General features: G+C 55.2%; 1 protein-coding gene across 1 annotated transcript in view; it reads left to right on the top strand.

The window, feature by feature from the left end:
• Positions 1 to 26,024, top strand: part of CHCHD6 (coiled-coil-helix-coiled-coil-helix domain containing 6) — a 204,046-nt gene that overhangs the window by 103,410 nt on the left and 74,612 nt on the right. Inside the window, exon 5 of the mRNA XM_056129578.1 lies at positions 23,993 to 24,076. Coding sequence (XP_055985553.1) covers positions 23,993 to 24,076 — 84 coding nt within the window. The remainder of the gene's footprint in view (positions 1 to 23,992; positions 24,077 to 26,024) is intronic.

Genomic DNA, 26,024 nt, shown 5'->3' with positions numbered 1-26,024 from the left:
GCAGCGTGCCTGGGGCCTCATCACCCAGGGCCGGAGGGCGCTTGCCTTGCATGTGGCTGACCTGGGTTCGATCCCCGCCATCTCATAGGGTCCCTCAGTCCCCACCAGGAGTGACCCCTGAATACAGGGTCAGGAGTAACCTCTGAGCATTGCTGGGTGTGGCTCTCTTCCCTCGCCCCCCCCCCAACGATTCCCCCCCCACCCCCACCAATAAAAAGCAACTTTCAGGGCTGTGGACTCTGTTCCGTGACGATTCCCGGGAGCTGGTCCCTTTGGGTTTGTGTGTGGGGAAGCTAATTCTAGCAGGAGGAGGAATGTTCCAGAGCAGAGCAGTGAGCCGGGCGCAGCTGTGACCATCCTTGAGACAGTTAACAAGGTCTGAAAGTGGCCAGGAAATGGTAGGGGAGACCAGCCGCCCGTGGTGAGTTGATGAGGAGGGGGTCGAGACAAGAGCCGTCAGCGACAGTGGCGGTCTCGGCTTGGAAACAGGAGCCCGCGGCCCCCAGGCCTGAAACGTGCCAGGTCGGGGGGGGGGGGTCTGTTCTCCCCCAGCTTTGCCTGGTGGGCACAGACGCCCCCGCCTTCCTCCCCTGGCGTCTGAGTCGCGGCTTTTTCCCTGTCTCTGGGCCTGTCTCAGCCTTCCTCTGCTTCCAGCTGTTGGGGCGCACTCCCCTCCCCCTTCACCCCTCCTCTGTTCTGCCTTCCTGCTGTCCCTGTGTCTCACTTGTCCTGTAAGCCGAGTCTCCCCAACCCGCACGCTCCGGCCCCCAGAACTGTCAGTCTCTGGGATGCCCACTCACCCCACAGCTCACCTCTGCTCCCCCCGTGGGGAGTCTCTGTGCCACCCCCAGGCCCCTGCAGGCATGGCCCCTCCCCCCATGCCGGAGCCAAGAGCCATCATCTGGAACGTTCCCTTTCTCGCTTCAGGTGTCATTCCTCACGCAACCCTGGCCCGCGCGTCCTGGGGCAGCACACGGGTGTGGAGTGAGGGAATTGTCTTCTGGGGCCCGAGTGTCGCCGATCACCTGGCCCTCAGGAGGCCCCCCTGATGACCGCCTCTCTGGCTGGAGGGAAGGATGCAGAACCTCTGTCCTGGGGGTTGTGGGGGGCAGGTGAGGGTCTTTCTCCAGAACCGGGGTGCCGAGCAGGCAAGCAGTGGGCACCAAGGGGAACCCTGTCAGGACACCGGGGCGGGGGGCTGGAGTCCCTGGAGTCCCCCAGGAGTGTCCCTCTCCTGGGTCGTGGATGAGCGACCTAGTGCCACGGCCTCTGCCAAACTGTGCCGGGGGGTGGGGGGGGACCCTTCATGGTTCACAAGAGCCGTGTCTGGGGCGTCTGGGGTGCCGCCGGGGCTGGCCAGGCAGTGCATCTGCATGCAGGCTCCGGGGAATTGGGGGCGTCCAACGGGAGAGCTGGTGGGGTCCTTCCTGCAGGCCTGAGCGGCTGGCTTCCGGCTGCAGCGTCTAGGACTCAGGTGGGCTCAAATGAACTGTGCTGGCTGGGCCTGGCCAGGAGGAAGAAGCCGGGCCAGGGGGGACGCCCGTGTTCCTGCCCTTGCGTGCATGGGCTTTTGTTCCTTCTCACTGCTGCCTCGTGCCTCCCAGGGGTCAGGACTGGAGTGGCTCATCCTGTTGGCGGCTGCCCACCCAGGGACACAGGAATCGGCCCGTGCCTCTCAGAGGGAGGAGGGCGTGGGTGGTGGTGGGGGGAGCTGTGGTCGGGGTCAGAGTCTGTGGGATGGAAGGTGGGGGGTGGAAGCCAGGATGTGGGTGCTGTCTTCCTGGTCACTCTGTGTGCTACCCCGGACAGCTTGTGCCGGTGCTTCCTGGGGCTTTAAAGGTCAGCGGGACAGACACGCACATAGTGACTCTTGTTCCCTTGCACATGGCCCCAGGGGTATGGCTAGTCCTCTGTAAGTGATGTGCATATATGTATACGACTGTGCATACACACACACACACACACACACACACACAACACCACACATCTTCTATTTTTGTTTGTTTTGGGTATTCAGGCATACTCCTGGCAGGGCTCTGGAGACCACATGGGGTGCCGGAACCCAGGCTAGCTGTGTACAAGGCAAAGGTCCTGCCCGCTGTGCTGTCACCACATATCACAGTGTCACAGTGGCTCTTGCTCCCTGCCCCCTTCTCCCTCCCTTCTCTCGGCACAGTTCAGACCCCAGCCCTAGGATGGTTTGTTTTGGAACTGGAGGAGGGGACGGGGAAGACAGCTCAGAGTTTGAGTGTGGAGAACCCCAGGTTTGATTCGAGGCAGGGCCTGTTTTCCTGGGCACCCTTGGGTACAGATCTTTTTTTTTTTTTTTTTTTTTTTTTTTGCTTTTTGGTTCACACCTGGCGATGCACAGGGGTTACTCCTGGCTCTGCACTGAGGAGTTACTCCTGGTGGTGCTCAGGGGACCATATGGGATGCTGGGAATCGAACCCGGGTCGGCCAAGTTCAAGGCAAACGCCCTACCTGCTGTGCTATCACTTCAGCCCCAGGATACAGATCTTCTACCCCACCCCCACCCTCCACGAAAGAAAAAGAAAAACTTTAAAAGCAGGAGTGCCCTGAGGAACTTTCCTCTTGTGTTTGGGAGCCAGGAGTTGGGGGGCACTTGAGATTCTGTGGCTAGACCTGCCCCCCACCCGGATGTGGCGTCTTTGTCCTGGGCCCTGTGGGCACTGCCTGGTGCTGGCTCCAGCTCTTGGGGAGGCTGGCCTCTGCCGTGGTGGCAGCCTTGCGTGTCCACTCACAGGCGGGTGTCTAACTCCTGACCGCCCCGCCTGTGCGGTGCCGGCCTGGGCGTTGCCTTCCGTGGAGTCGCACGTGCCAGTCAGCCGAGCCTGGCCCAGGCCTTCTCGGGCCGGGTCCACCGGGGTGTCTACCCGGAGAAAGACCCGTTCTGGGGGCTGAGCGTGCGCCCGTCCCCTGGGAAAGCCAGCAGGCCAGCTGAGGGACAGGCTATCCGCACCCCCTGCCCGCCCGGGCCCCTTCTCTAGCGAGCCCCTCCCTGAGCCCAGGGGGACCGGCAGCTACAGATCAATTAGTCTTAACAATAACGGGAGTAATTACAAAATAGATTCACTGCCGCGAGAGTCCAGATGGGGGAAACAGTTCTGTTTGGATGGCGAGAGAAGAAAAAATGTCAAGATCTTGATTGCAGCCATAGAAACGGCTCTGGCTGTTGTGAGCAAGGGGAATTTATGGGAGGCCTGCTGGGGGCTCGCCAGCGGGGTGGGGGGGTGCAGGCTGAGGGGACGGGCTGGCAGGCGGCTCTCCCCGTGCTCCTTTCTAAAGTGGCCCCGCCCAGTGTGCCCATTAGGGACACTGGCTGCCCGGCCCCGGGGACCCGGAGAGTGTCCGCCTGCCCCCGGATTCCCAGGCGGGCTGGAGGGAGGCTGGGTGCCGGACAGCCGGGGAGGAGCTCAGGGAAGCAGCTGTGGTGGGGACTGCCGGGATGGCCGGCGGGTGTGGACTGAGGCACTAGCAAGCCGGCGTGTGTGATATATGTAGGTGTGCGTGTATGTATTCACGTGCGTGTGTGTATGTGTGCGTGTACATGTGTTTGTACATGTGAGTGTGTGCATGTATGTGCATGCGTGTGTGTGAACATGTGTAAATGTGTGTGCACGTGTGTGTATGTGCATGTGTGTATATATGTGTATGTGTGTACATGTGTGTATGTGTATGCATGTGTGTATGTGTGCGTGTACTGTGTTTGTACATGCATGTGTGTGCGTGTGAACATGTGTAAATGTGTGTATATATGTGTATGTGTGTGGACATGTGTGTGCATGTGTGACCATTTGTATATATGTGTATCTGTATGCGTGTGTGTATGTGTGCGTGTACATGTGTTTATATATGGGTGTGTGTGCACGTGCATGTGTGTGCATGTGGTAGGTGTGTGAACATGTGTAAATGTGTGTGTACGTGCACATGTGTGCATGTGTGACTGTATATATGTGCATGTGTGTATATGTGTGAGTGTGTATGGCGTGTATGTGCAGGTGTGTGTATATATATGTGAGTGTGTGTATGTGTGTGAGTGTGTGTGTGTGCACACAAGCAGGCACAGCAGCGAGTGGCCTGGGGGTGACCCCGGCTGGGCGACATGGCCGGGCCAGGAGCTGCGTTTCCCTTTCTGGGTTTCTGATGTCTGTGAGCCTAAGGACCCTCCCAGGCAGAGACAGTGGATGGGTCCCCGCTCCCAGGGCCCTAAGACAGCGGGGACAGCAGCCCTCAATCTCAGTGGCCGTGCCCTGGGAGCACGCTCAAAGCCAGGCGGGCCCTGCCCTGGCCTTCTAGCCCCTGGCCCACGGTCCGGCCTCAGGGTCCATCCAGTTGTAGGTTCTGGGAGCCTATGGCAGGGGGAGCCGGGCCACAGTCACTGGGGCGATTCCGAGGGTCCCTCTGAGCCACGCATGCAGGGGCTGGAGGCCAGCCCTCGTCGCCCGCCAGGAGCCCACTTGCCGGCCCTGGCTAGGCAGCGTGCCCGTACTCTGGTATCTGTAGCCACTCAAGAAGCTGCAGGCAGCCGAGGTGAAGCTGCAGCTACCGCCCCCCCCCCCCCACCACACACACACACACACACACACACTCCCCCTCGCTCCCCCTCGCTCCAGCCTGCGGATTTGGATTTTGCCGGAAAAGCTGCCTCGGCCGGCCGACTCTTGCTTATTTCAAGTGGCCTGTTGTTCCCGGTCCCACCAGGCGGCCCCGGCCCCCCTCGCGGGAGGGGACGTGCTTCTCCATCATTACTTTTTCAAAGGTGTTCAGCTAGAAAATTGCATATGATTTCCTCGGCGAAGGTTGCTCCTCGCCGCCTTTGTGCGGCTGCTCCTCCGTGTGCCCGCCTTGCCGGCGTGCAGCGCAGGGAGGGGCCGCTGGGCCACCCTCCTGGCCGGCCGCCTTCCAGCTCGGTGTTTCTGAACTGCATTTAAGAAAGAAAGAAGTCAGATCGGATCAGGCTCTGGTATCCAGCTGCCTGGTGGCTTCTCGCCGCACACGGCGGCCCAGAGGCCTGCCCTCCGCTCTGTCTCCCAGCCTGCCCAGGTCACCTCCCTCCCACCCACCCTCCCCACCCGCCTGGACATGGTCAGCCCTATCACCTACCTGGTCCTCACCCGCCCCTCTGAGCTCTCATGCTGTCCCGCAGCCCACTTGCACGTCTGTGGGCATCTAGTTCTGCACCCCTCCCCCCTCAACCTCCCCAACCCCAACCCCACTCCAGCCTCACAACCGGGTGGGTCTCGCTCTGAGAGCTGCCCGGGACTCCAGCGTGGAGGTGTGTTGGTGACAACACAACCCTTGGGAGTAAAGCAGCCAGCAGGAGAAGGAGAGGCCCACCTACAGGTGGAGGCTGTGCAGAGGGGCTGGTGGGTGGGCCTCGGGGTGGGGGGGGAGGGTCTTTCCCGTCCACAGTCCCCGCTGGGCGGCAGAGATCTGTTCATGGGGGCCCCCCGCTGCCCTCATCCACGTTTGTCACTGCCCCAGTTTTCCAGCTTTTCATCTGACTGACACTTGCCTCCGCTCAGGGGCCCTCAGGATGTGTCACTTCTGGGTTCAAAGCAGCCGATAAGGAGATGAAAGTTCCCAGTCCTCACGGGGGTTCAGGGTCCCCAGGAGGGGGAAGATAAGCAGCCCGAGCACTCCCGTGAGCCAGGAGGGTGCCCAACCCGGCCTGCTCCCCTCCCTCCCCTCGCTCCCCTGCATCAGACAGTCCCCGGGGCCCGCACCCGGCAGGAGGGCCCGAGTGCTCCATTGTGGCTGGCGCTTATCTGGGGTTCCTGGTCCCTGTCTCTCTGCCTCGGCCACCTCGCTCCTGCAGGGAATTGAGCAGCAGAGTGGTTCTGTTTAATTTCCAGCCCTTATCACTCCCATGCCCAGGAACGCTATTAGAAACGGCAGCGGGGAGAGGGAAGCTCCTTAAGGTGGTCTTGCTTGGGAGGGCATGCCAGGCAGGGCCGGGCTCCTCGCGGGGAGAGAGGCCCGTTGCCCAGACGGCTTAGCCCAGCCCCGTCCTGGTTGCGTGGCTCCGGCTGACTTAATTACTCCGGGCCTCTTTTTTTTTTCTTTCTTTCTTTCTTGCCCTTTGAGTGGGTTTTATAGAAGCTCTCCACTTTGGTTTGGTAAATGAGCAGAGCCCTTAGGTAATTACATATTAACCGATAAATAAGCAGTCACCGTTGGTCTGATTGACTGGCTTCTGATCGGTTTCAGGAGGGGTTTTCTGGGTCTCGTTTCTTCTTCTGGTCAAATTCCTGTCCCCCTCCCCAGTCTCCCGCTGATTCTCAGAGGAAGTTGGTCTGTGGTCTGCAGAGAGAAGGTGACTTCTTGGGTCAAGCGTGTTGGCCTCCAGCATTCTCCCGTGACCCCCGGGGGGGGGCCTCTTGTCCACCCCCAACCCCACGGTGTGCACACTGCGGCGTCTGCGCCCCACAGTCCGGGGGGACCAGTGGGCCCAGCCCCCAGCCTGCCGGTGGATTCTCAGGCAGCTTCCCCTGGGAACGCGAGGCGACGGGGGACTCGGAGGACGCGGGCGGCTCTGCGGCAGATGGTCTTGTAAGAGAAAGTGTGTTTTTTCCAAAGTTTCCGCCAAGGCATCAGTGACTCTTCAAAAATGTGCACCGAGAGCTGGAGGGAGCGAAAAATGTGGCTTGGTGTGTGCCCCTCTCCCCGGCCCATTGCTGGACTGTCTGCTCCCCACCTCCCACCCCGGGCTTGGCAGGTCCCCGGCAAAGCGGGAAGGTGGCCCCCGAGGTCTGCGGGTTCTCGGGGTGGGAGTCAGCTGGGGCCAGCTCCGTCTCGCTCACGCAAGTTCCCCTTTCTCCAGCCTGCGAGAGGCCACGAGAATCCCGGTCACCCCTCTGCCTGCCCCCCATTAGCTGCGCCCACCTCCCGGCCCATGCTCCCCTGTTGGTGTCCGGCTGAGCTGGGTGACAGAAACCAAGAGAACCAGATTCCTTCAGCCCCAGAGCAGGCCTCGCCCCCTGCAACCTTGAACCCCTGCACCCTCACCCCAGAGTCGGCTCCTCACAGACCCCGCGCCACTCTGTGTGGACACCAAGGCTCTCCAGAGGCACCCCAGCACCCCAGACAGCGTCTAATTTGAAACTGGCTTTGGAAACTCAAGATTCTTGAAGTTGCCCCATCTTCTCTTTGTTGGCTTTTTGGGGACACAACCTGGTGGTACTCGGGGCTTCCTCTTGGCTTTGTGCTCAGCGAGTCCCTCCTGGTGGGGCTTGGGGGGAATCCTATGGGTGCCGGGGATCAGACCTGCAGGTGCGCTACCCACTGCCCCACCTCTCTGGCCCCAAGTTGCACGTTCTTCACAGGGATGAGCCACTCCCCGCCCCCCCGCCCCTTGCATCCTACGCTCGGCTGTGTGACCCAATCCATTCTTCCAGCGCATGTTCGCGTGTGGTCCTTGGGATGAAGCCGCAGATGCCACACAGTGCCCGGCCTCCCAGACAGGCCCAAGCTGGCAGAGAGAAGCACACGCACATGTTGTCGACTTTAAACATGTGTCTGTATGCGTACAAGTGTATCCCGTGTCAGCTACCAGCTTGTGTGGGTATCTCTGTGGGCAGGGCACCACATGAGTCTTGGGCATAGGTGCTGCTGGGTCAAGATGACCCGTGGACATCCGGGGCTCAGCTCCCTCCCATAGGAGAGCGAGGCAGACACAGCTTCCCCGCCCAGGCCAGCAGCCCGCACCCCAGCCGCTGGGTGGCCCCTCCTCGCATGGAGCCCCGGGGTCTTGGCTTATTGGGCCTTGGTGCCCACGCCAGCCTGTATCCCCAGGCTTCCTTAGAGCTACCCTGGCTTTCTGCTGTGGCCTTCTCACTGATTTCCTGACCTTGGGTCTTTGTGTTCTTCTTAATGTTTAGATAACTTAATAGAAATATATTCATTGATTAATGCGATCTGAAGAGAAACCAATAGCACAGCAGGTAGGGCTTTTGCCTTGCATGCAGCCAACCCAACCAACCCGGGTTCGATTCTTCTGCCCTTCTCGGAGAGCCCGGCAAGCTACCGAGAGTATCTCGCCCACATGGCAAAGCCTGGCAAGCTACCCGTGGCGTATTTGGTATGTCAAACACCATAACAACAAGTCTCACAATGGAGACGTTACTGGGCCCGCTCGAGCAAATCGATGAACAATGGGAGGACAGTGACAGTGACAGATATTCATTGAGCATCCAGTGCATTTTGTGGGGGGCGGAGGGGACAGGGTGGGGGAAGGAAGGCCTTGCCTGCTATTACCTTGCCTGTACTATCTCTTCCGCCCCATCCCATGCTTTTTTGGGGTCTGTTTTGATTTGGACGTCATACCTGGCAGTGCTCAGGATTCCTGACTCTTCACTCAGTGCGCTCAGGGATCACTTCTGGTGGGGCTTAGGGACCACATGGGGTGCCGGGAATTGAACCTGGGTCTGCTGCATGAAGGGCAAGCGCCCTCCCCACTGTACTATCACTCTAACCCTCTCCCCCCACCCCCCATCCAATTCATTTTGAATGTCTTTATTGATCTGTAGCCCGTATACCGTAAGATCACCCATTGAAGGTCTTTGGTCAGTGGGTTTTGGGGTCTCCACTGAGTTCTGTGAGCCTCGCCACCATCCAGACTTAGGACGTTCTCCTCAACCCACAGAGCAGTCCCGTACGCCTTAATGAGACACTCACATTCCCCCCCACCCCTCCTAGACCCTTTCTACCTCCTGACTCCTGCTTCCTCTCTACCCAAATGCCTAGTCTGGATCACTGTCCTCCTGTTGTTCATCGATTTGCTCGCAGTGGGCCCAGTAACATTGTGAGACTTGTTACTGTGTTTGGCATATCCAATACGTCACCGGTAGCTTGCCAGGCTTTGCCGTGCGGGCAAGTTACTCTTGGTAGCTTACTGGGCTCTCTGAGAGGGGCGGAGGAATCGAACTCGGGTCGGCCGTGTTTGACCGCATGCAAGGCAAACGCCCTACCCGCTGTGCTGTCGCTCCAGCCTAGTCTGGATGGTTCCTGTAAATAGAATTATGTAACATGCGACCATTTATTTATCTATTTATTTGTTTATTGGTTTGGGGTCATACCTGAACGTGCTGAGGGGTGGCTCCTGGCACTGTGCTCAGGGGTCACTCCTGGCAGTGCTCAGTGGATCATAGGGGATGCCAGGGATCGAACCAGGCTCAGCCACATGCAAGGCAAACGCCCTGCCCATGCTACTGCTCTGGCCCCAAAGTGTGACTTTTTGTATCTGGCTTTTTCCCCTCTGCTTAGGTACACCTCTCTTGTAAGTGAACTGGTGGATAATCAGTATTTCAATCATTTTAATGCCTGGATAATAGTTCATTTTGTGGATGCACCATATATCACGATCACGATCATCCTGTTGTTTGTCGTTTTCCTCAAGCAGGCACCAGTAACGTCTCCTTCTTCCTAGCCCTGAGATTTCAAAAGAGCCATTTCAATGCTCTTTCAGGATTAGGAGAATGAGACCCATCATTGTGACTGGTATTTGGCACATTGAGTATGACGTGGGAAGTTTGCCAGACTCTGCCGTGCGGGCAGGATACTTTTGGTAGCCTGCCAGGTTCTCCAAAGGAAAAATAAGATAATAAGATGTTGCATGGCCGTGAATGTGGCTGCACACTTCCGGGAGCTGGGTTTTACATTCTCTGCGTCTTGGCCGTTGATGGGACCAACCTGGTGCTGGCGGCAGCTGGTGGGTGTGACACCTACCTACTGGAAGATGGGGGGTCTGGGTGGAGAGGGCCCAGTCTCAATCCGAGTAGGCTTGGAGACCTCAGCCCTGGGACCCACATGCCTGGGTTCCTCTGCCAGTTCTGTCATGCATGTGGCCCGTCCGGATGTGTGGAGAGTGGTCCCAGCATGGCCGTGGCTGGCTCCGGAGGTCCTCAGCTGCTGGGGCTCTGCTCAGGGTGGGGGGGGAGAGAAACTCAATCCTCCCCCCTCCAAGGGGCCCCGGTGAGGACAGCCAGGTGCGGGGGCAGGAGACTCTACCATATATATATATTTTTGGGGGGGGGGTCACACTCGGCAGTGCTCAGAGCTTTCTCCTAGTGGTGCTCGGGGAACCATAGCAGGTGCCAAGGGATCAACCCAGGGAGACCCTGTGTGAGGCAAGTCCCCTGCTCGCTCTATCATCACTCTGGTCCCCGCTGTATATGTTTTTAAACTGTTCGTCAGCTGAGCGTCATATAAGGTCTGAGTGCAAGTGAAAATGGGGAATGTCTCCTCCCGGGCAGCGCTTCTTTGTGAGGTAGTGAGAGCATTCTGAAACTAGAGAACAGGGGCCCAACTTAATTGAAAGGCAAAAAAAGCTCGCTTGTATATTCTAAAACCGGGCTTTACAGAAGACGAATTGTAGGAAAACCCAGAACTGTGTTTAAACAAAAGCAAAAACACTCCATCTGTGCCCGTTACTGTAAGACAAGCATCTCGGGCGGGGCGGAGGGTGCAATGAGGCAAGAGGAGCTTGATTATGTGGCCGTGCCGAGCGGGAAGTTGACATAAGAGCCCCAGGATCTCAGCGGCAGTTCAAGTGCAGAGATTATGTCAGATCAGCTCAAAGTTATATTTGTCTTTGAGATTTGCCTTTTTTTTTTTTACATTAAAAATCTATGATCCATTATGGTCGTGAAAGGCTGTTTTCTTTTCTGGTCAGGCTGCGCGGAGTTGCTTGATGTGCGTCACCTCACTTCATTTCAAGAAATCAATCGGTTCTCATTAATCTCGTGAAATGCAGGTGCTATTGATCGCCCCATTGTACCGAGCAGGAAACTGAGGCCAGCGGAACCGAGCCTGGCGGGACCAGGGCTGCCATGTTGATGTGGCAGATCTAATATTTATTTATTTTTGCTTTTTGCGGGGGGTCACACCCGGTGATGCTCAGGGGTTACTCCTGGCTCTGCACTGAGGAATTACTCCTGGCCGTGCATGGGGGACCATATGGGATGCTGGGAATTGAACCTGGGTCGGCTGCGTGCAAGGCAAACGCTCTACCCGCTGTGCTCCAGCCCCTAGAACTAGTATTTAAATTGTGTCTTTCAAACACAGAGGCCTGCTCTGCTGTCGCTTCAAATTAAGGGTCCGTGACAATGGTGTCACTAGTGTACAGGAGGGCTTGTGGGGGATGTCATTTCAACCCGTCAGGGATCTCGCAGGGTCTTTTTGACTTTGTCATCCTGACCATAATTTATCTTCCTTTCGCTCTTAGCCTGATCTGGCGAGCTTGCAAAACAAGGAATCCTGCGCCCATCCCAGACTTAAGAGTTCAGAATAGGGACTGAAGCGATATAGTACAATGGTTAGGGCATTTGCCTTGCATTGCGACTGACCCGGGTTCGATTCCCAGCGTCCCATCTGGTCCCCTGAGCACTGCCAGGAGTAATTCCTAAGTGCAGAGCCAGGAGTAACCCCTGTGCATCGCTGGGTGTGACCCAAAGAGAAAAAAAAAAAAGAATTCAGAATCTGTTGATGTTGGTCCCCGGGAGCCCCGTATGCTTTTAGCCTCTGTGGACCAATGCCCTGAGGCCTGATCTTTGCAGCACCCATTGGATGCTTGGCAGTGCTTTGGCATGAGCAAAACACGCACCTCACCACGGGATGGCGTGGCAAGTGTCTGGGGAGCAGGACTGAGTTCAGCAGCCTCTCTGTGAGGCCCAGAGCCTGAGTCTGTCTTGATTCACACATGCACTGGGGACTTCAGTTTATTTGTTTCGGTTGGGGTGTGGGGGGATAATCGATCATTTTCCTCTCAGCTGCTTTATTAGCTAAGTCACAGATGTTAAGATATAAAGCTTTCCTTCCTTCTTTCCTTTGGCCACACCCAGCTGTGCTCGTGACTTGCTCCCAGCTCAGTGCTCAGGGATCCCTGTTGGTGGTGCTTGGCACAGGATCATATGTGGTGCTGAGGGGTGAACCGGAGTCAGCCTCAATTCACCTTCGTTCTGTATTCTCTTCTTTGGCCTCAAACCTTTCATTCTTGTGATTTTGAGATTTCCATTTCCTTCTCTTCTCCTATGAGTCAGCTAGGAAGGTCTATCACTATCACTATCCTCCGGTTGTTCATCAGTTTGCTCGAGCGGGCCCAGTAACATTGTGAAACTTGTTACTGTGTTTGGCATATCGAATGCATCACGGGTAGCTTGCCAGGCTCTGCCGGGAAGGCCTATCACCAACTCATTTTTAACTATCTTTTTTTTATGAATTGATGGGTAATTTAATTATATTTCCATCAGAGGAGTCTGAAATTTATCAATTTTAATAGGGGTATGACCTTGAGGAGTCATTCATTTGGTTGTTTTTTTTTTTTTATGTTTCACTGACCTCTTGAAAAGAATGTGAAATATTCAGTTTGGGGAGTAGATTTGAGAAAGACATGTATTATAGCCATCTGATTATTCAAATCTTCTAAATCCTTATTAGCTTTTTCTCTGCAGTCTTAGGGGAAAGCATTTCTTATCGCAGCACTTAAGTATGAAACATCTATACATGTTCTGTACATGCTAAGGAAATTTGATTCTCGTTTGGGTCTCCTGAAGGTTTGGTTTTCTTTTTTCCATAAGTGGACTGTGTATATATTTTTTTCCCCACACTTGGTTCTTGTATCTATTGGAAATTACCCTGTGATTGTTCTCCTTTAATTTGTTAATGTGGTAAGCCTGTTGATTGATTTTTATATGCATTCCTGGCATGAGCCCCAGTGACATGAAGTATTACCTTTTTTACAGTCTGATGGAATGGCCTGCCTGATTTTTTTTTTGTTAAGAATTTTTACAACTCTTATCTTAAGTGGCTGCCGTCTATAAATATCTCTGAATGCCCTTGGCTGCTTTGCTATTATAACTGTAGTAGTAGTCTCTGAAGAGAGCTGGAAATTGCCCACTCCTTCCCTACTTACTAAAAGAGGTTGTTTCTGTTTGTTTGTTTGTATGTATGTATGTTCTAATTTCTTTCCTAAATATTTGACAGCATTAATCTGTGAAGCCATGGGGGCAGAGGATATTCTTTGGAGTTAATATGTGGATTGGTTTTGTAAGTCAAGAAAATAAATGGATTTTCTATTCATAGGTCATGAGTTACGTTCCCTCGGTCGTGTTTATTGGCTGTTTGGTTCAACTCTTGGATTTGTAGATTTTCTACCTTTAAAACGCATCTAGATATTTTTAATTCATTGTTCTCCAAAATTTTTTTTCCGGGACAGCTCCCTTCCCAGGAATCCTGTTACAGACAAGTTTCCAATTGATCCGGAAATTGTTCCGTGGGTCATTTGAGGTAACAAGTTTTCAGCCCTTTGCTTTAAATGCTTTAGTCTGGCATTTCAAATTCTATTTGATTCTTTTTAGGTTTCCATTTACCTCATTATATTTATATTTTTCGGTTTTCTTTCCTAAACCCTCAAACGTGTTTCTAATCACTGTTTCAAAGCCTCGGCTGAAGTTTTAAGTCTCTGGCCTTTCCAAGTCTCTCTTTAAGGACTAATTTTCCTTCAGCTTCAGCATCATGGATTATTTAGGGGAAAAAAAGATTTAATGTCTAAGCATTTCAGCTTTCCTAGGCATCTCTTAATTATTTTTAATTTAGTACTTTCATGGACATATAAGACATTTTGTATGACTTCATTCTTTTACATTTCTCTTGCCCAGAATAGGTTCCGTCTTTGGGACTTTCGTATACATTTAGGAAGAGCCTGGAATTTGTTGAGTAGCCCCTAAATTTCAGTGAGATCATGTTGAATGATCACGTTGTTTGTATTTTCCATATCCTTGTTGATTTTTTTTTTTTAGAACCCAGTTCTTTCAGTATTCTGAGAGAGGGAATTACACTCTTTAGGATTGTGATTTTTTTCCCCCTCTGGCTTGTCAAATTTGCTTTATATATTCAAGGAGATTTGTTATAAAATGTGCACACATTTGGAATTATTCTCAAGTAACATATAATTATGAATTGCCCCTTTTAATATTTGGTAATATACTAATACAACTATGCCAGCTTTGGAAGAGTATTTAGTATTCTGCATGCAACATTTTCCCCTTTTTGGGTCTTTATATTTAAATAACTCGGGTTTTTATATTTAAATCATGGTTCTATGTTCTAATGGGCTGGAGCGATAGCACAGTGGGTAGGGCGTTTGCCTTGCATGCAGCCGACCCGGATTCAATTCCTCCACCCCTCTCAGAGTGACCAGCAATCTACCGAGATTATCTCGCCCGCACAGCAGAGCCTGGCAAGCTACCCATGACATATTCGATATGCCAAACACAGTAACAACAAGTCTCACAATGGAGTCATTACTGGGCCCGCTTGAGCAAATCGATGAACAACGGGAGAACAGTGCTACAGTGTTTTCTAACACCCCACCCCACCCTTGTCCCCTTTCCCTGCATTGCTATCAGTGATGTTGTGATGACGGGCTTGTACATATACCTGAGCTAGAGTGCTCACGCATTGTCAACTGTCCTACTTGCAGGGGGCAGGAGGGCATGTCAGGACGTTATATGGCCCCTGCCAGCGTTGGCTCCTTGAGTCATGGGAGTCACGGGGCAGGAACACTGGCTTCCCAGGGTTCACGCCCCGTGACTGTGCTCACAGGGTGTGGGCAGGCAGAGGTCATAACACAGCAGGCTGCAGGGCATTGGGGAGCCTTGTCCACTGCCCACTGCCAGGGGCCACAGGACACCTGGGGATCTGAGTCTGTAACTCGGGAGGCACGCATGCTAGGCCCCCGCACCCTTCGCCACACGTCATGTGCATCTCTTACAAAGATGTTGACTCTAACAAAGACATTGACTTAGGGTTTGGCCTTTTCAGCGGAGAATCTAGTAGGCAGGACGGTGGTACGCCAAAGCTGTTTGTCTGCTGGATCCCCCGACCTGCGAATACGGCCCTTTAGATGGTAAAATGGGCTTTGCAGGGAAGGGGGGTTAGTTAAGGATCCGTAATGCATATGTCATTCAGGTGGAACGGGGCAGGCGGCGGGGATGGTCTCGGAGTGCCCAGGACCCAGCCCTGCCATCAGCGCCAGCCAGCCCCTTCAGAGAAGGCCCGTCAGAGACCCAGCATCTCAGCAACTTAAAGGAAACATCTGGACTTGGCTTTTGTTCGGGGGCCGTGTCCGGTGGTGCTTAGGGTCTACTCACAGCCCAGTGCTTGGGGAAGCCCTGCAGTGCCAGGGAGGAAATTGTACAGAGCCCCTGCTCCGAGCCTTCTCCCAGCCCACGTTTGTATTGTTTTAAGTCGCTCCTCTCTGGGGGTACCAGAATAGGGAACTAACAGGGCACTCGGCCTGCTTCATGATGGGATTATTGGGCTGGGTGAATTTCCAGCTCCCACTTGTTTGGTTGTTTGCTCGTTGGTTTCTGTCCGTTCTGCCGCGTCTTTGTTCCTTCTGAGGATGGAGACGAGTCACTGTATTTTAGAATCTATTTTATCTCCTCTGTCGGCGTTTTACGTGTGTCTTTTGTGTTACCTTCTTTTTTAGTGGTTGCTCTAGAAATTATTTCTTTTTTAAAATTGAGGACCATCTAGGTTCCAATAAATAGCCTATTCAGAGATTATTTAAGAACTTGAACAAAAGCATCCTGTTTGGGATTTTTTTTTCCTTCCCCCTGAGCGGCTGAGATCTCAGTTATTTGTTAACTTTAATTAATTTTGGAAAATCTGCGGCCTTCCCCTGTTCATTCTTTTGCTCCATTCTCCTCTTCTAGTAGGACTCCAATTAAAGCGATGCCATGTTATTTGATGTTGTGCTATAGATCCTGGGTCCCTGTCTCCATTTTCCCCCCAAAGCCTTTGTCTATGTTTCAAGTGAGATGATTTCTAATGACTTGCTTCTAAGTTCATGGTTCTTTCCTCTGCTTTATCTGTCTTTCTGATAAAGTCATTATTTTACGATGTACCATGCTAGACATTCCTTTCTAACATTTCTATTTGGACTCATTTTTTTATTGTTGAGGGGGAGGACTTGGGGACCCTACTGGAAAGTCCTGGCCAATCAGGTTAGTGGTTCGAAGCCAAAGTCAGAGGACGCTTGGACCTTCTGGTGTCCCAAATCACCTGGACTCCTCTGGAAGTGCTCGGGGCCTTGGGGACTGCACTTTGTGATGCTTGAGGGTGGGTGGTGGGGGTGATTGTGTAGTACCAGGGATTGGACCAGGCTCAGACACACGCAGGGCGTTCCCCGCCACCCTGCGCCATCTCTTCCCGCTGAGAATCAACCTGGCGTTAGCAGCGAATCCAGTCATGTTATTTGAGAAAGACGGGCGAATTCTGGTAAGAACTGTTAACAGTGTCGTTTTTCAACGGTCCCGTTTGCAGCATATTCTGCTGCCCCTGAGCAGCAGGAATCAGCTGGCCCGGGCAGGAGGGGTGGGCGCGTGGGGGGGCGGCGTTCCACTTCCAGGACCCTCCACTTTGCCTTTCGGTTGGCCGCTTGTACAAGACTGCCTTTATCTGACCCGAGACGGAGGTTGTGTTTCCCCCAGTGGCATTTGTCAAGCAATAGTTAGAGGCAATTGGGCCTTGGGGTTTTGCTTTTAACTTTTACTTTCATTGTAGTTCAGGCCACATGGTTGCAATTGTGTTCACAGTTACAGGGATTTTGTTTGTTTGTTTGTTTGGGGCTTGCTCCTGGCTCTGCACTCAGGAATCACTCCTAGTGGGACTCGGGAACTAGCCAGCATGCCGGGGATGGGACCCAGGAATGTTAGACAAGGGCTCAACTCTGATGTTCTGGCTCTATTTTGATGCAAACAAAGTCACCCACTGCTCTTCGGCCACTCCTAGACCACCTCTTTCTCCCCCTTCTGCCCCCCACCCCCACCCCTCTGGGCCTGGTGATTTCAGTTTTGCGTGTAAGGCCTCAGGTTTGTCACCCAGCACTCCTGTCTGTGCGACAGAGCAGGGAGCTCACAACCTCCGTCCTTCTCCCTCGGATGTCTTCGGCTTCTGTTTGAGTTGCAGCAAGCCTGAGCTTCTCATCCTGTAGCTGTGGAGTGTTCCGTGGCGTGTCTGTGCTGCCAGGCCTCGGTCCGTTCATCTGTCCTCGGGCTTCCATGCGCTTCCCATGTCCTGCCCACAGGATTGAGTGCCCGCAGCGAGCCCAGGTGTGCGTCTGTCTTTCTGAATCAGGGTTTCGTGTTTTCAGGGCAGACGCAGAGGCAGTTGTTAGGCGTCACAGCTCCTTGTTTCAGAATGCGACAGGATGACTCGAAAATTAAAAACATAAAAACTAGAAGGGGCCAGAGAGATTGTGCAGAGGGTAGGGCGCTTATACTGCACACTGCAGGCGGGGTTTGGCCCAAGGCATCCCAGAGGGTCCTCCGCCAAGATAGGTCCCTGAGTGCAGAGCCAGGAATAAGTCCTGAGCACCGTCGGGTGTGGTTCCCTGAACAAACAAATAAGAGGCGCTGGAGCAATAGCACAGTGGGGAGGGCATTTGCCTTGCACATGACAACCCAGGTTAGATTCCCAACATCCTACAGGGTCTCCCAAGCACCGCCAGGAGTGCCAAGTTACTCCTGCCAAGCCAGGAGTAACCCTTGAGCATCCCTGGGTTGTGATCCAAAAAGCAAAATAATAATAATAATAATAGCTCGAGGGGCCAGAGATAGCGTAGGGAGCCTTTCATGAGACCAAGCTACTTCATACCAGCAACCCAGGGGGCCCCAGGCATTTCTGTATGGGGCCCTTGAGGCCCCTGTTCAGTTCTGGGGTGACATAAATCATCCCCAGCATTACAGGCTTCCACGCCATGGCACCCTCTGAGCCTTTCATCCAACTGCTGGCGAGGTCAACTGAGAGTAGCCCCCAGATCCCCTAAGTGCAGCCTGGATGGTCCCCACCCCGCACCCCTGCCCCCAAGAAAATCTAGAGGAGATGAAAATAGGAGGCTTCGGAAAGGTCCAGAGACTCCTGGAAATCAAGGTGACAGGTTCATGGAGGTGTCCTCCCAGAGACCCCAGGGAAAGCCTCACCTGGATGACCAGAGCCACGCGGTCAAAGCCGGGACGAAGAGGCGCTGGCAGGTAGGGGCAGGAACTCGCCGAGGGGCTGCCTGACCCACAGCTGCCCCTCCCCATAAGCGGGGATTTTTGGGGGGGAGCCAGGCAGCGCCCACTCGCTCCCCCAGACGCTGCGTGTCTGCCTCTTCCTACAGCCTCTCTGACATGTTAATCATCGCCGTTTGAAATCCCCTCTGTTAATTTGAACATCTGGGCCTGTGCTGCATCCGGCTCGTTGAGTGTTTCCCTTTATGTCAGGTCATCTGTGTATGTGTGTGCGCGCGCGTGTGCACGCATGTGTGTGTGCACACATGTATGTGTGCACATGTGCGTGAGTGCGTGTGTATGTGCATTTGGTGTGTGAGTGCGTGTGTGTACGTGTGTGTGCATGTGCACGTGTGTGAAGATTGTTGTATTTCATCCCGGAGCCATTTAAGCCCGTGTTTGCATGTGCGTGTGCGTGTGTGTGTGTGTGTGTGTGTGTGTGTGTGTGTATAGAGTTTGGATTGTTCCACCTTTGGGGTAAACAGAACTGCAGCCACCGTGCCCGCGCCCCTGGGGGTGAGGAGCAGTTTCTCTGGTGCTGTGAGTGATCCCCCGCCCCCACCGCCCGGGAAGGTGAGCCCCCCACCCCCATCCATAGAACTTGCTAGAATTTTCTGTTCCTTTCATCCTTTCCTTTTGGGGCTCCTGGGAGGACACCAGGGGTTGGTCTTGGGTGGTCCTGGCAGCTGAGGACCCCGTCTGGGCTGGGCTGGGCTGGGCTGGGCTGGGCTGGGCTGGGGCCTGCACTTCCTCTCCCGTCAGTTCTCCCCTCCTCTTCCACCTCCAGCCCACCCCTCTCACCTTGTCCCACCTCTTGCTCCTCTTCGTGCATCATCTCCGTTTCACTCATTCATCCCGGCCAGCCCCTGCCCTAACTTGCCTTCTCTTCCCCCCACCCCCCACCCCCATCCCTCCCAGCTCTTCCTCAAGGCAAACGACCAGCCGTTACCTTGTGTGCACTTGGATTCTGTTTGTTCCCTGGTTCTCCCCTTGCTTACCTGTGTTTAACCCTTGTCTCCACGGCAGCTTTCCAGTCCCTGTCTGCACGACGTGCCAGTTTGCTCGTTTCTCCCTCATTGCCCCAGCTTAGCCCTTTTTCTATCCTTTACACACACACACACACACACACACGCACACACACACACACACACAGAGAGGCTTAAATGGCTCCAGGATGATATACGACAATCTTCACACACTTTCCTCTGATGGTGGTGGGAAAATGCATGACGGTGGGATTGGTGTTTGAATATTAAATGTAATGAATTATTGTGAACTGTCCCTGTCAGTGGACTCCCGTTGTTCATTGATTTGCTCGAGCGGGCCCAGTAATGGCCCAGTAACATCTCCATTGTGAGACTTGTTGTTACTGTGTTTGGCATATCGAATATGTCACGGGCAGCTTGCCAGGCTTTGCCGTGCGGGTGAGATACTCTTGGTAGTAGCTTGCCGGGCTCTCTGAGAGGGGCAGAGGAATCGAACCCGGGTTGGCTGGGCCGGCCACGTGCAAAGCAAACGCCCTACAGCTGTGCTATTGCTCCAGCCCTATTGTAAACAACTTTATAGAAATAAAAGTTTTTAAAAATTATCTTGAGGGGGCTGGAGCAATAGCACAGTGGGTAGGGCGTTTGCCTTGCATGCGGCCAACCCGTGTTAGATTCCCAGCATCCCATATGGTCCCCTGAGCACCGCCAGGAGTGATTCCTGAGTACAGAGCCAGGAGTAACCCCTGTTCATTGCTGGGTGTGACCCAAAAAGCAAAAAAAAATTATCTTGAACTTAAAGGAATAACATTGACTACTTTGGAGTTTCTGTTTCAGGTTTATAATTGCCTTTTTTTTTTTTAAAGGATTCTGGGCCATTTGTCTTCTTTTTCTTTTGTCTTGTTCTGTTTGGAGGTTCAGTACCCAGGAATTGTTCCTGGCTGTGCCGGGAGACTGAATTAGGACCTTCCACATGCAAAGCCTGTGCTCAGCCTGTCACCCCGTGTCCCGGACCCTTTTCCCTTCAGCTTGGTGAACACCTTGGACGCCCGTTTAATCATGTGGCAGTCTGAATACCAGCTGCATAGTTGGTGATGGGAAGGGATCAGTGTTAATATTTTTGGGTCTCCAGTAGATTTGAGTTCTGTCTTGGAAGATAAGGCCATCTCTCTGAAGTTTGTACAGAGGAAAGGCTCTTTAAGGCCGTGGGGGTGGGGGTCGAGTAGGGTATGTGTGGAAAGAAAGTCTTTCTGTTAGACAGTTTTCGAAGCATGATGGTGATCCTCTAGCACTTTATGATAAGAGCTTATCTACTTAATAAAAAGTTAAGGGGGCCAGAGTGATAGCACAGCAGGTAGGGCATTTGCCTTGCACGAGTCCGACCCAGGTTCAATCCCCAGCATCCCATATGGTCCCCTGGGCACTGCCAAGAGTAATTCCTGAGTGCAGAGCCAGGAGTAACCCCTGAGCATCACTGAGTATGACCCAAAAAGCAAAAGTAGAACAAAAAGTTAAAAGAAAAAAAGCCAACAGCCCAAACCCATGACTTCTTTGTTATAACGTCCATAAAATCAGCTTCATCCGGAGAGTATATGCATCCCAGTCACTGCGTTTATTGTAAGGTCGCATCGAGACCTGACATTTGTCCCCGTGCTGGTCTTCAGACCTTTGGGAGAGGAAGTCTGATGTGGGTTTGGGCAGCAGGTCGGGGAGGTGGTCAGAGGTGGGACCGGGAGGCCCCAGAGACTGGACCGAAGTGGGGTTCCATTGCAAAGGAGGCACGGCCTCAGGTGCGGGCCCCCGACTCTCACCGCTCCGTGTCTTCCTGCTCTCTGATTTCTTGATAGCGGCCAGTGTCTTTCTGTTCTTGGCTCTGTTGCGGCCGCCGTCGTCGCTGTGTGTGGAGCTGAGTGGGGGCTGCAGGGGGCGGCCTCACTGTGCTGTTCTTGGCGGGGGCCTCTCGACAGAATCATCAAAGCTGCCTTTCGGCTCGCTGGCGGAGACTGGAGCCCACTGAGCTCTTCCTGCTGGCGGGCTTTTACCTTTGTACGGGCAGCGACTCGCTGAAGCCGGTGTTTTTCCCCCCCAGGAATCCTGGAAGCCACCCCAGAGAAAAAGGTGGCGTGTTCCCCCTCCAGTCCTCCCTCCAGCTCAGATCCCTCCCGGGACTGATGCGATTTGTCTTTCCTGTCGGGATCCGAGTGCTGGGGGAGCAGGAAGTTCTTCTCTCCCTTCCCTTTACGCAACCCGGTCACACAGGACTGTCACAGAGCAGGGACTCAGGGGCCATCAAGGGAAGCCACCGAAGCAGCCGCTGGAACCTGCCCCTGGCCGGAGCCCCGTGGCCTGAGTCTGTGTGTGTCTCGGGCGTTGGGCCCCAGCGGCCCGTCTTGGCCAAACCAAACTGGCAAACCGACATCGGGGCATGGGCATTGCCTGCCTTCCTGCACTGCCTTTCCCATGTCTCCCTTCTGCCCCCTGCCCACCCTGGAGTCTCCTCACACCCTTAGAGGCAAGCAAGGGTGGGCCATGCTGGGAGCAGGTGGGGTGCAGGGGGCTGGGGAGGCCTTTGGTGAGCCCTGCCTGGAGGTCCCAGTTGGGGAAGTGCCGGCTCAGCCAGCCACCTCGCGGGGCCTCCCCACTCCCCTGTCAGTCCTTTGCTTCCTCTGGGGCACCTGGTTACATGCGTGTGCACGCGCATATGTGTATGTGTGTGTATGCATGCGCTGTGTGTGTGTTCTCTCTGTGTGTATGTATTCTCTGTGTGTGTGTGCTCTCTCTATGTGTATGTGTTGTGTGTGTTCTCTGTGTGTATGTGTTCTGTGTGTTGGATGTGTGCATGTGTGAGTTCTGTGCATGTTCGTGTGCGTCCTGTGTATGTATGCATCCTGTGTATGTGTTCTGTGTATGCATACGTTGTGTTCTGCGTATATATGTGTTCCGTGTGTGTTGTGTGTGCATGTGTGTGTGGTCTGCGTGTGTGTTCTATTTGTGTGTGTGACCTGCTTGTGTGTGCGTGCATGTGTTCTGGGTTTATGCATGCGTGTGTTCTATGTATGCATATGTGTGAGTGTGTGTGTGTGTGTGTGTGTGTGTGTGTGTGTGACAGTGTGTGCCCTCTCCCGAGTGGCCCGAGGAGGCCATATGGTCAGGAGCTGTACTGGAGCCTTGCTCGGCCTCCGTTGCTGGCGAGCGTGTCCTTGCTGGCCCCGGCCCAGGAGCCAGGCCTGAGCATTCCAGCCCCTGCCCAGAGGGGGTGTCCCTAGGTGGGGCTGGTGGAGAGTGGGCGCATGGGCGCGTGGGCGGGTCTGCTGCGCTGGTGAATGCCCACTCCCTGCCCGCCCCGCCTCCCCGCCGGGCACCTTGGCTCTCAGATGTCCTCTCCCTGCCGGGCCGGGACTCTGGGCCAGGATGTGGCAGGCTGCGAGTCCCCGGGGGGAGAGCTGTCCCGGCTGTTCCGTTGTTGGAGCCCGTCTGTCCTCCAGTGCCCGGGGACAGTCTGCGGTTAAGTGCTGGCGGCCGTGCCCCGCGCAGTCCGGCCAGGCTCGCATTCCTGGGCGGCTGCCGGGGCGGCGGGCTCTGAGAAGCCGGCGCGAAATCCCCACATCCCCGCGCACTGTTTGTGTTTAGCTTTGCCGGAGTGTTGGCATTCCGCAGGCATTCCAGAGCCTTCTTGGCATTTTCAGAGAGTCTTACAGCTGCCGCCGGAGCCAACTTCCTTTCCTCCGCTCCCCCCTCCTCAGCCCCCACCCCCAGGTAGGAGCGGGAGCCACAGGCCGCGTGCTCAGTTCACAGGCCACTCGCCCGGTGGACAGGGGTGCAGGGGTCATCCCTGGGCACTGCGGCTCTCTGAAGCCCAGCCTCCCCCTGGGCAGGCCGGTGGTCAGCGCCTCGTGGCTGAGCCCCCGCTGGTGCCTTTCCTGTGAGGGGTGGTGGTGTTGCCGGGGAAACGGGCAGTTGGAAACAGGGTGCTTGTCTCACCCGGGTTTTGGAACTGCTGGAACCTGGGAGCTGAGAGCAGGGTGTGTCATGAGGGGGCTGTGCAGGATGGGAGCCATGTGACTTGGGGGTCACTGCCCATCCCTGCCCGACCCCCCCCCCCCCATCGTCACCGACTGGCTTGGACTGGCCCAAGGCCCCCAGCACTGAGCAAGGAACTGTCCAGGGTGGTCCACCGGCCCACAGTAGAGGCCTCATACCCCGCTTGGAGCTGTGAGTGGCAGAGAAATTACGTGGCGCCTTCGGGGCTTTGAAAGGCGAGTCCATGCGGGGGTTCAGTGGGACTCTGGGTACGCACGTCTAGGGCACCTCCCTCTCACCGAGGGACCAACCTTAGCCAGATTGAGATCCTCCCCCCAGCCACAGGCCTGGACGTGGTCCCCACCTGCTGGGGCTCCCCTCATCGCTTCCAGACTCCGAGTTCCCACACGCTGAGTACCTCAGAAACCTGACACGGATGCGTCCAGCTCACGGGGGGGACACAGTGAGGAGAAGGAGCCATGAACAGGCTGGAGCGTGTCCTCCCCAGTAGCTCAGGGTCTCCAGGTGGGGCCCGAGAGCTGCTCAGTGGCGGCTTGAAGGTCTAAGGTCTAAACGGGGCTCCCGGGGCCAGGGGTGGCTCAGAGGTCAGGGCCCAGATCGCGTGCAGAGGCCCGGGGGCTCGTGGGCTGGCTGCCTTCTGGCCGAGGGTGTGCGGGCCGGCTGGAAGGAGCTCTGGAAGCGCCGTGCTGACACTGAGTAAATGTTGGTGTTCAACGCGTGTGGAGGGGCTGGCGCGTGGCCCAGTGGGGAGCTGAGGGGGGCTCCCGCGCCAGCCTGCCCATGCTCGCCGGGCCGCCGCTCCTCCAGATGCTGTTTGTCCGTCCGTCCGTCCCTCCCACAGCCATAGCCCTGCGCACACCCCACTCACCATCTCTCTTCTCTCCCTGCCAGGCCAAGGAGCTGGAGAACCGGGAGGCTGAACTGAAGCGCCAAGAGGCCTTCTACAAGGAGCAGCTGGAGCTCATTGAGAAGAAGGTGAGGTGTGCCCCTAGCCTGTGGCCCCACCCCGGCACCGAGGCGGGCATTCCCCTCCACCAACACCACGGGTCGCAGTCGCCGAGATGGGGCGGGGGGGGCCTTTCTGTGGGCCGTGTCTGCCCTCCTGCGTGGGAGCGAGAGTGTCCTGTGGCCACGGGGTCGTGCTGGGTCCTCTGTGTCTTCCTCACGTCAGTTACGCCGCCGTGGACGGAAATAACACGAGTGTTAAGTCTGGCTCTGCAAATACGTTTAAAGTTGCATTATTGATTTTTCCCCTGGGGTCGGCGAGATTGAAGTGCACCGCGGGGCACTCGCTTTCTGGAGGACAGGCCTTGAGAATGAATGGCGCCATTCACCAGCCAGCCTCCCCGGCCCTTGGCTTTTTAATTTCAAGGCTACAGTGGCTCTTGAAAAATAACTCACTTCTGTCCGTGTGTGTACACATGTGCATGAGTGTGCGTGCAATGTGCACGTGTGCATTGTGGACATGCCTGTGTACTTGTGCACACGGGTATGTGTACGTGTGTACGCGTATGTATGTGCATGTTTGTGGGTGTGCGTGTACGTGTGTACGCACACTGTGCATGCCTGTGCGCGTGTGGGTATGTGCACGTGCGTATACACACTTGTGTGCATGCCTGTGTGCTTGTGTACATGTGTGGGTGCGTGTGTGTGTACACGTGTGGGTGTGTATGTGTGTGTGTGTGTGTGTGGTGTATGTAGGGAATAAGGGCAGTTTCGTGGGTAGATCACAACAGTTTTGAAAGAAATGGCTCGTGGGAGGCAGTGGGTGGAGGGTTAGAAAGGAGGGTCCCATTGGTGCTGGAGACAGCGGCCAGGCCCCCTGAGCACCCTGAGGCATGGCTCCCTGCGGGCAGAGGCCAGGGAATGTCCCGGGCGGAGCTTTGAAGGGAGAGTCAGCTCTAGGGCCCTGACCAGCCTCTGCGGGTCTCTGTGCTCCCAGGCTAGGGGTAGGAGCGGACTCCTTCCTCCCACCCTGGACACCCACCTGGCCACCGCCTGGGGGTGGGGGGGTCTTTCTGGGCTTGCACATGGCGATGGGAGTTTTGCAGTACTGACCGCCACAGCCCCGTGCCCAGCGTTGGGTGCTTACGGGGGCCCTGACAAGCCTCCTCGCCTGCCCCCCACACCTAGGCATGACCGTAGCTACTAATGAACGACGGGGATTGTGATTTGAGCGCCTGGGAAGGCGTAAAACAAACAAACAAAAAAACTCCCTTCCCCCTCCGCAAACCCCCACCCCCCAGCTCCACCAGCTCTAATTATCACAGTTGCCCATATGTTCATAAGCGCAGATTTTTGTTGTTGTTGCTGTTCTGTGCACAATTCTGTGATCTCCTGCTGTGCGCTTGCATGTTGCCCTCTCTGGGCGGGGACGCTAGAAGCATGTGTGCGTGGCTCGCGCCGGGGTGGAGGGGAAGTGGCCTCGGCAGTTTGCGTCTCTAATTTCTCTTTTCCACACGTCCGTCCCTCGCCTCTGCGCGTGACTCGTGACTCGAGTTCCCCTTCAGACCAGCTCTGCGCTTTGCCAAAGGGAAAGAAATTCTCCCCCCCCCCCCCGGGGGGGTTCTCTGTGGGCGCTTTCCTCCGTGAAGCCAAGTCCACATTCCTTACTCAGCCGGACAGACGCTGGCGTTGCAGAGAGCCGGCTGGCAGCGAGCGCAGAGGGAAGGCTTCTCGGAGGAGGTGTGGTGTGTCCTCTCTGACCTTCCCCACAAGCACTTTGCAGAAGGTCCCTCCGGCACCCCAGGGACCAGGGGCTCGGGGAGGAGAGGGGGCACGTTAAGGGACACTGGGGCCGGGGAGGTGGAAGGGCTTGATTGTCTCCGTCGAGGGAAAGGATCTCAGTGGTCTTGGTGACTGGACGTCATGCTTGTGACAGCGGGGAGGGCGAGAAACGCCAAGTCCACCAGACCCCTCCATG

Source organism: Sorex fumeus, unplaced genomic scaffold (genome assembly GCF_029834395.1).
Source record: "Sorex fumeus unplaced genomic scaffold, SorFum_2.1 ptg000072l, whole genome shotgun sequence".
Lineage (NCBI taxonomy): Eukaryota > Metazoa > Chordata > Mammalia > Eulipotyphla > Soricidae > Sorex > Sorex fumeus.
This window is presented reverse-complemented; position numbering and strand designations above follow the sequence as displayed.